The sequence below is a fragment of the Pleurodeles waltl genome, chromosome 5, assembly GCF_031143425.1.
Source record: "Pleurodeles waltl isolate 20211129_DDA chromosome 5, aPleWal1.hap1.20221129, whole genome shotgun sequence".
Lineage (NCBI taxonomy): Eukaryota > Metazoa > Chordata > Amphibia > Caudata > Salamandridae > Pleurodeles > Pleurodeles waltl.
Genome location: NC_090444.1, coordinates 1,761,265,576 through 1,761,275,292, shown reverse-complemented (window position 1 = coordinate 1,761,275,292; position 9,717 = coordinate 1,761,265,576). Strand labels below are relative to the sequence as shown.

Below are 9,717 nucleotides of genomic sequence, written 5' to 3'. Positions count from 1 at the left end.
GCACTTACTGATATTAGGAAGGATTTGGATATATTATGTCTATTTCATTGTACTGCAGGCTTACCACACGTATGCCGTGGATTAACATATTTGAATAAATCGCATTTCATTTCTTCAAATTTTACCTCTGATTTTAGATTCTGTCTTGGATATTTTCATCTACAAGCCAATTTCCATTTAATTTCTGTCAAGAAACTGCTGCCTACTTCATATGTCCTTGTATCATTAGTAGCTGATACCAGCAGCGGAATAAGACCGAAAGCTCACCTACATTTTCCATTTCATTGCCTGGCCAACGCTGCACATTTTCCTAAAACTTTGCTTTCAGGTGTGTGACTGCCACCAGGATGAAGTCTATGAGAAACAAATCTAAATTCAGATCAAACTCCTTCATCTTCATTATTTTAAAACCACGCACCAAAGAGGTACCTGGAGGACAGAACACTGCAGAAATGAACTAACACTTATCCCATACTTCAGTAGATAATAATTGAACAGCAAACACTACAAAACGAAAGAGACATAACCGGTTTTATTTTTAACTGCTTTTGTATAAAACACAAGTCGTTGACAGAGAATGTACTTTACCAAATATAAAGTGAAACAGTGTAACGAAGTCAGTTTTCAAAATACAACAGGCCAATTGAAAAAGAGGTTTATGCGTTTTGCTTCCTAGACATACCTAAGACTTTGGTGCCAAGTAAAACGGTAATATAAGAGGAGAGAATGGGCTAAAACCAGTAAGCAATTTCAATGAAAAGCCAATCAAATCTTGTATGATGACCAAGCTACAGAGCACACCTGGGGCCTAGAGGTATCAGTCGCATGAGAGGTGCCAATGTGTCCGTAAAACAGACCTTTCCACCCTCCAGAAATCAAGCTTGTGCCCAATTTGTGGTATGTGCGAATATACAGGACAACAGTAGGACTGATGCTGGCCAATGAAATATTTATTTTTTAATTTAGGGTTTCACATTCACCACGACGGCGCTCTGTGGATGTTTCCGTTGACACTAATTGTTCCTTATTTATTTTTTTCAGACTTTTTTGCTTTCTTCTTCTTCTTTTGCTCCGTTTGTGTTTCTGTAAAACCACATTCTTCAACGGCCACTTCATCAGATGATACGTTTTCAGAGGTCTCCATCCCAGCATCTCTTCTCAAGTGTTTCTTTTTGTGTGTCTTTTTCTTTTTCTGTGTGTAGTCTCCATAGGTAGGCTGTTCTATATTGTTGTCATCCTCTGGTTCTTCTTTGCAGTAAGAACTCTGCTCTTTGTTTCTTTTTTGTCTCTTTTTCTTTGAGTGGCCTTCCTGACGGGGCTGTTCTACATTGTCATCTTCTGGTTCTTTGCAGTAGGAACTCTGCTCTTCATTGCCTTTTTGTTTCTTTTTCTGTGTGTGGTTTTCGTGCCTGGGCTGTTCTATATTATTGTCATCCTCTGGTTCTTTGCAGTAAGAACTCTGCTCATCATTTACTTTTCGTTTCTTTTTCTTTTTCTCTGTGGTCTCGTCATAACTGGGTTGTTCTACATTGTCATCCTCCGGCTCTGGTTTGCAGTAGGAAATCTGCTCTTTATTCTTTTTTCGTTTCTTTTTCTTTGTGTGGTCTTCACGACTGGGCTGTTCTACATTGTCATCCTCCAGTTCTTCTTTGCAGTAGGAACTATGCTCTTTATTCATTTTTCGTTTCTTTTTCTTTGTGTGGTTTTCATGACTGGGCTGTTCTAGTTTGTCAAACTCCGGTTCTTCTTTGCTGTAAGAACTCTGTTCTTCATTCTCTTTTCGTTTCTTTTTCTTTTTTTGTGTGTGGTCTTCATAAGTGAACTGTTCCACGTTGTCATCCTTTGGTTCTTCTTTGCAACAAGAACTTTGCTCTTCATTCCCTTTTCGTTTCTTTTTGGATTTTGAAGAGGGCTCTTCAGAGGACTGTGCCTCTGCGGTGTTGTCTGGTACTTCCCCTGCTGGCTTGGCCCCTTCTTTCATCTGTGACTTCTTGAGCTGTGCCATACGCTTGGCGAAGTACTCGGCCACGGACAGCGTGCTGGTCACAGTGTTCCCTATGGCTTCTGGGACTTGGTCGCTGAGCGGACTGCCATTCTGCTTTACATCATCATCATCATCATCATCATCATCATCCCGAGAGTCAGCACTTGTATCCACCTAAGGAAGAAATTGTTAAAATATTAGTCGGGCAGTGGGAAATTTCATCAAATACTTTATCCTTTAAAACACACATGGTAAGTTTAAGGATTGTAAATATTTGTGTTATATTTTTAATATTTTGATTAACTTCAGAAACTAAAGTTACACATTTTTGTATTCTATTATACGGCTGTTGCTTTTTGAAAAAGTGCTTCCCATAACCATTCTGGCATCAGAGGACCTAGCACCAATCTTTCAAACCTGAACAGGACTGATCTGTAGACTTTTTAAAATATATGTACATAATGCAGTGATTTCTCTGCAAAATGGTCCACTATCACTGGCATTCTGAAATACCATAACATAGCACTGTACCCAAGACCACTGGAATTATGCGATTTTGATGCTGTGGCGTTTTATGCATAGGTATAGATTTACTGTATTTGCCACATAATCCACCATCTGCTGCATAATTTGCAGATTTTAACAAAAAAAATGTTTCTAGCCCAAATGGATCAAAGGTTCTAAATATGCAGCAACACATGGTGCTGCACAGTGGAAGGCTGTTTGTAAAGAGCGCTCATCTTTCTGTTGCTTATTGCTGTATTCAAGCGTCAGACTGGTATAATGAGGTGAACATTTGCCTAGATAGTATTAATGAGTACAAATGACATAATAATGAGGTAATATCACAAAATGTGCTGCACTAAGCCACATACCTTGCCATTTCTTGTCACACAATTTAGTAAACTCTGCCACAAGATTTGGTCCTCCCCTGCCACATAATGCCTGAGCCCTGATTACAGCCCTCTGACAAGGACTAATGAGGTTGGCAAACACCTTCTCCTAGAGGTAAAGGACCTTTAAAGAACCAGCCTGAGGCCGCAGGGCTAGAATGCTATTAGAATTGCATTGTAGTGTGGCATTTATATAGCGCTTCATACCACAGGTGAGGGCAAAGTAGGACAAGGAAGGCAGGACGCCCCAGAGGGAAAAGGAACTGGGAAGTAAAGAGGAGGAAGCGGCGATCCATATACGGTCAGCAAAAACACAAATGCTCTCCACTGCCATGAGTGCTGCACACAAGATTCACCACAGCACTGGGCTAGAAGTGGGATGAAAAGTGTGTGCTCGGAGGGCGTGTCCAAGAGGGGCATGACCTATGTACTTAAGGCCGTGGTGTAAACACTTAACCATTTCTGTGATTGCCGGTGTTTTGGTGCCTTGCCTCTGAGCTTTCTGTAATTAGATCCAGATATATAATACAGGTGACATACACCTAAAACCAGCCAGGGCTATTGGTTTTGTCAATGGTTGTTACCTGTTTATAGATGCGTAACAATTATTTTGTTGTAAATAATAATGACAATATTTCAATTCTGAAATTGAAACTGAATTAAACATTACTGAGGACTGTGGAGGGGCAGTGGTCTACAGAATGTTTTAATCACTCCTATTATGTTCACTCAGTCTTAGACAGAAAAGCCTTTTTACTCTGCAGATCCCCACCTGCCATCTCACACTGCATCTCTTACCTCTCCAGCACCCTCTTTTCACTCTCTCCATAATGCACTTCGTAGCATCTCCTTACCTCATCACCCCCAAACACACCACCCACCCACTGGCCTGGAAGGACTGCAGTTTCTTTTACTTTGGCCTTGTCAATATTTTGACAACTACCTACAAGATTGCAGAAAATCACAACTGCAACTGGAATATGTGCCCTTTGTGCTGTGGGCTCTGCACAGAGGTCAGGGACAGGGCGGTGCCACCCCACCTGGTTCTCTTTGGGTTGGGGAGCAGTGTTTGCAAGTATATTATGATCTTAGAAGCATCTGCTGCAGTGTTCTTGACCTCCGGCCATTTTCAGGCAAGAATAAAAATGTCAAGATAACTAGTGATTAATGTTCTGCCTGGAGAGAGAGCGAAATTTCCAGAGGCACTGTTAATCCGCGCGGAGGGGCCACTGTGGGGGGCACCAACCGACATTGTCACACAGGGTGCCACCAGCGCTAAGGCCGGCCCTGGTCTGGGATCGGATGACCATGCACTCTGAACACCTTTCTTCGACCTACTGACTCCAAGGTCACCCTATGCAGTCCAGACGTACAAGAAGGGCAGCGTCCTCCAAGCAGACTAGAAGAATGTCAACTTCGAACTGAAACGTTTGTTTCTCTTTGTTGCTAACACGGAGTCCAATTTCAACGGTGGTTTCTTTGCTGCCGCGCAGAGCGTGACTCTAATTGTTTTAATACATTTACTTAAATTCTCCACACTCTGCCCAGACTTTACCTTTTTATTATTAAAACACGCACTTCCGACTCGTAGCCCGGGTACGGATCGCCTCCTGTAACCCGAAGGGAGTCAACGCTAGGGTCACAGTGACTCGGAACTTTTCTGGTGCACTCACACAGACGAACAGCCTCCCAAACAGCACAAAAATACCCCCCTCCGCACATGCCACTCGTACTCCGGGGCACCTCTGCCACCCGTGGCCTCCTGTGCCCCCTTCTTGCGTCCAAGCACCGGCTGCCTTGCGGCACCGTCTGCACACTGCTCGAAGCCACTTACTGGCATCGTCGTATCGCAAGACAGTGGCGTAACAAAGGCCCCCGCGCCGCAGGGGGCCCCCTCAGCAGAGAACCCGGCCTGAGTGAGTCCAGAAGGGGGGCCCTCCATGTCTTTTGAAGGGGGGATCTCTCCAGTTTCGTTATGCCACTATCGCAAAACGGAAACGATGAGAAGGTTTCTGCTTCACCAAGAAGCAGAGAAAGGCTGGAGAACAAGCGCAAACATTACTCACCGAGGCGAAGGCCACGGACTGCCAAGTGACACCCGCATCTACAAGATGTCCGCAGAGCACAACAGCCAATTGGAACTGCTACCGACTGTAATTAAAACACGTCTTTCTACTACACTAAAAACTATAATAATGATAATATAGATTTTTTTTAAATTAATTCTAGTAATTTTATATTCAAAGACTGATACCGCGATCTGCCGCTATTAATAACGCGGTTGTTAGTCAGTCACTTTTGGCAGCGTCCTCGAGCGGCCGTTTCGGCGCCCATAACTAATACTCTGGCGCAATCTTTAACTAGTGCCACCTTTCCGAAAGTTTATAAATATTCCAGCTGGCTTCTCCTCCTGCCTGGACTCTTCAGCATAAGCCAGGGGACTGAAATAGTGGAAGGTGGCATGAAACAATAAGGGGGATAGGGACGGAAACGTAAGGCTTGACTTCAAATGTGGTAATGGAAAGCACCTTGTGGGCAGCAGACGCTGCGTCAATAAACGCAATCAGATACGTTAAAATAGTGCTGTGCGATTTTACAGCTAGGTCAGATGTCCCATGGATGGACTGGACTTCCAAGCAGCAGTCGCGCACATGCATGAGCAAGAAGCCTGTGGACCTTCAACTGACTGGTCAATGTTTGATGACTTCACATCTGCAGAGCAGGAAGTCACAGCCACTATAGATGGGTATAGGGTTTGGTTAAGGAAATCCTGTAGCGACAGCAGTATTGGTCAGCCCTTGGTGACATATCTGTGAATTCCAGAGCACATGAGTGATCAGATCAACAAGACGACGAGAAAATACCGAAAACAGCGATTAAGATACAGCACGTGAGGTCCTGCACAACAACTGACTTCTGCTTCTCATCCACTCAAGCAGTTCGTTCTTTGAATGAAAGTGAGTTCATACAGGATACACATCTCCAGAGATTCCATGAAGTGGGGCGATTAGATTTATTTTAAGAATAGTTGAGAAATAAGTAGTGAAAAAGTCTACCTAAGATACAGCCATTTCCAATTCTTGGGACGGTTGAGGGGGTCGGCTCAGATATCTCTGGTGGACTTGTAGATCAGGGCACCATATGGAGTCAGTACTAGCTTATAGCCATTTCCTTGTTGATTTGGAAGAAGGCAAGGGAGGTACTGGAACTGAAGTCCACCTCACCCCCCTTCATAAGTTCAGAGATCCTTGAACATTGCAGTAAGTGTAAGACTTTAATAGTAAGCTGCTTGTCTGAGTGGCACAGCTTGCGAAGACACAGGAAAGAGTGGTTGTGTATTGCCACTGCCCTCTCAGCATTGATGCTGGTTCACAATTCTCCTGGCAGCCCCATACACTGCATTGGTATTTGAGAAGGTCCTTGACTGTCAGATACATTATTAGATGCAAGTCTAGTCTAGTCTAGTCCAGTGTATACACAACTGCATGACTTTGAATCACTGCACAGGTAGGTCCTACCGAAGCCTAAGTGCAGCTTGGGTGGAAATAACCTGTTAGATGCCACCAAGGTCCTCTGGATATACTACAGCAGTTCTTTGGCCTCTCTATATTATGACCTCCAGGGGGTGGGAAGGCAATCATACTGTCCCATCTAGTGCTGTTGAGGAATTCTTATGAGTTTCTCTAATCATGTCCTTTTACCAGTCTCATTTAAGAGGTAGTTCAAGATTATGGTTGTTTATTTGTCTCACCGTTATCTAATGTGCATTTTTTTTGCTTTAAGCAGAAGTATGCTACCTGAGACAAGCACACAAACTATAACCGTTTTAGGACGTCACTTTTAAAAAAGAGGATTACTACACTAAACACATCACCAAGGCTGATATGTACCGAACCGTTTAAAAGTCAAATCTTCAGATGCTCAAAGACGACCACTAAAAAGCCAAATTTGTCTTCTCTTTTTAGGCACTTTTCATATTAAACTCACATGATGAGAGTTCCTTTTATTACTAATGCTTTGCATTAGCATATGGTAAAATAATGAAATCGGTATACTTCAAGAAAAGAAACAATAGAATGAAAAAACTAAGAGGAAGAGCTAGTATTAAAAACACATACCAAAGTGAATAGACCAACATAAAGATTACATTTTCATACACAACACATAGTGTAAGAGCAAACTGTCATTCTGGGCCTAGTGAGGGTTCGAATATTCTTGTCTGGCAAAAAGATATCCCTATTCTAAACGTATCCTGGAAGCCTTTAATCACGTAATGAAGGCTGTCAGATGTTGCCAACCAATGCGTTCCTTAAACCCACTAGAATATATGAATATGTTTTACATTTCCAGTCGTGGTTAACTTGTATCCCTGGGCTCTGCAATTTGACTTTCCTATCAGTTGAAAGGGGATTTTGTTGAAAAAGGAGGATTTTTTACCTCACTACAAACCTGGTTTCCATTACCACGTTGATCTGATGACTTGCTAAGTCCCAAAAGGATTTTACAGAGGCGCATGTAGCAAAGATGTGCTATGGTTTAGCGGATACTGAATCATAAGAATTCCCAGATCAATGAGGTACCATTAAGAAATGTTGTGCAGTGGGCACAATATGTTTTGGTTGCAAGTGCTGAGCAATGCAAGCAAACCTGGACAATGTTCTAAAGATCCAGGCCATGTCACGCCTTGAATAACATGTAATGTACTCATGGTGCAAACCTTTCCCAGTAACTAATGGAAGGCACACACTGATAGAGAAATACGAGTTTGTAGCCACTATTTTGAATCATATGACCAGTTTTTTTGGTACCAGGCAAAAGCATGTATGAGTCCTACTCCAAAAATATTAATGAAAGAACCTTTTTTAGACCAGAGAGGAAAGGCCATGCTGCAACCTGGGAAATATGCTAAGAGTGAATCTGCTGTTTCACTGAGCATGTCATTTTGAATGTAGAGCAAGCAGATTTGAACTCTACTTTGTAAGTTTCCAGTTTTCTAATTTGAAGAAGCGCTTTAATATCATGGTCTAGAGCGCTACTTCAAGTACTTTCTTCGGTCACAAAATAAGTCTCTCAGTATTTTTTTCCACCCAATTGTCCATTTCTTGTTACCCACAGTGCTCAACCACTTCCATCTTTGAGTTGTGAAGCAGAACACGATTGTGTCTAGGACATAATGAATCTGATGTCATATCTAATCTTCTCTGTTACATTGTATTAGTTTCTTCTTATCAATGGAAATCAATCTGTGGTGTGCAGGCACTACTGAATTTAATAGCTTCACAAGAGATAAATAAATGCTGTATGCAAAATTATCCTTCATGACATCATACCGCATACAAATTTGAATTCTGCTTTAGCTCAGAACTTTGTGTGGAACCTGTTACATTTCAACACAGCTGTCTTCCTGTGAACCAGCAACATGATTGTCAAGGCGCCACACTGCCACCTATCAACTTACACTTTACCCAAGTCACAAAACTGCAAGTTAATACAGGAAATGCACAAAACAGAAAGGCCTGAAATACCCCACGACTTCAGAGGTCCCTGACCTCGAGATGAAAGCTCGTCTATGCACTGCAGAACCTCTGAAGCATCAAGCTCCTTGATCAAATAACAAAAGCACACCTTCTCTCCAATTAAGGGACAAGTAGAATCCAAATTCCTACCGCTTGCCTCATACAGGTTTCAGGAAAAAAAAACTTCTCTCCCTTGTAATTTGTTATATAAATTCCAGTTCTGACAGTGTAATTACTCTTAGTAACTACAAATATTCAAAACCGTTTCTAAATGCCATGTTGCTGGGCATAAACTCTTGTTTGGCTAGTTCAATGACGCCAGAAACAAGAGCCCTGGTAGCAAACTCCTATATTGATAAGAATTTTAATAAGCATGGGCCACTGCACATGGAGCCAGTAGGGCATGGAGACAGGCGAGGTGGTGCCAACCTTACAAACCTATGCAGTTCAAGGAAAGCTAATGCAAAGACATCAATCATCCAGAGGGCACACTTGGTGCCAGCGTTCTGCCTCCCGCGGGTGGAACTCCACCCCACAGAGCCTGTCGAATGGTGGTAGGAGCCAGCCAGAAGAGTGAATCACCTGATCTCGGATACACAACAGGAAGCATAGAGGGTTTCATCTCCAGAGACAAAACCCCCTTCGGTGGCAACGCCAGTAACACTGGAATGATAAGAGTGATCTCTACTGTGGCTAGTTACCACAGAGCTGGTAGCAAGTATTTGCAGAGTCACAGGAAAAGGCCACAATCTCTCTTGCCACTTTCTTCTTTTGCTTTCCAAACCTCCGCATAACTGTTGCACGAGTAACAATCTTGAGGCACGCAAAATCCAATGCAGCCACAGTTTTCATAAGGATCGCAAATGTAATGCTACTTTGGCCAGGATGTGGTTAAAAAGCTTTCTTAATCTTCTGAAATTCAGCGCCATTTAGACATCTGGACTGGAATCGCAAATCTGACAGGTAGGCCTACAAAAGATGTGCACTGGCTTGGTTTTCAAACTATTAGGTGTAAAATATTAGCGTTATCCTCAACGTATAGCACAGCAGAGTGCGAGCGTGCCCATCCACATGGTTGCCACTTTGATCCATTTTAGCAAAATGACACATCCTTGTCTCCAAATTTTTAAATCCTTTGGTGTGTATTGTCCCATTAGATCTACACATTCGACCACACTGATCATGAAAGGTCTTGATGGAGGCTGTTGCACCCTGACTCCACGGCACAAGGTACTTCAAACACAGTAATGATCACAATTAGTACATCTCTTTAGGAGATGTGAGTGTTTTTGCCACAACTGTAGAAATAAATCTAAAAAAACAA

The 9,717-nt window shown here is 42.6% G+C and overlaps 1 protein-coding gene across 1 annotated transcript in view; it reads right to left on the bottom strand.

Annotated features, from left to right (window-relative positions):
* Window positions 1-514: 514 nt before the first annotated feature.
* The window catches only part of PINX1 (PIN2 (TERF1) interacting telomerase inhibitor 1), a 456,732-nt gene continuing 447,529 nt past the window's right edge, over window positions 515-9,717 (bottom strand). Inside the window, exon 7 of the mRNA XM_069236164.1 lies at window positions 515-2,158. Coding sequence (XP_069092265.1) covers window positions 1,025-2,158 — 1,134 coding nt within the window. The 3' untranslated portion in view covers window positions 515-1,024. The remainder of the gene's footprint in view (window positions 2,159-9,717) is intronic.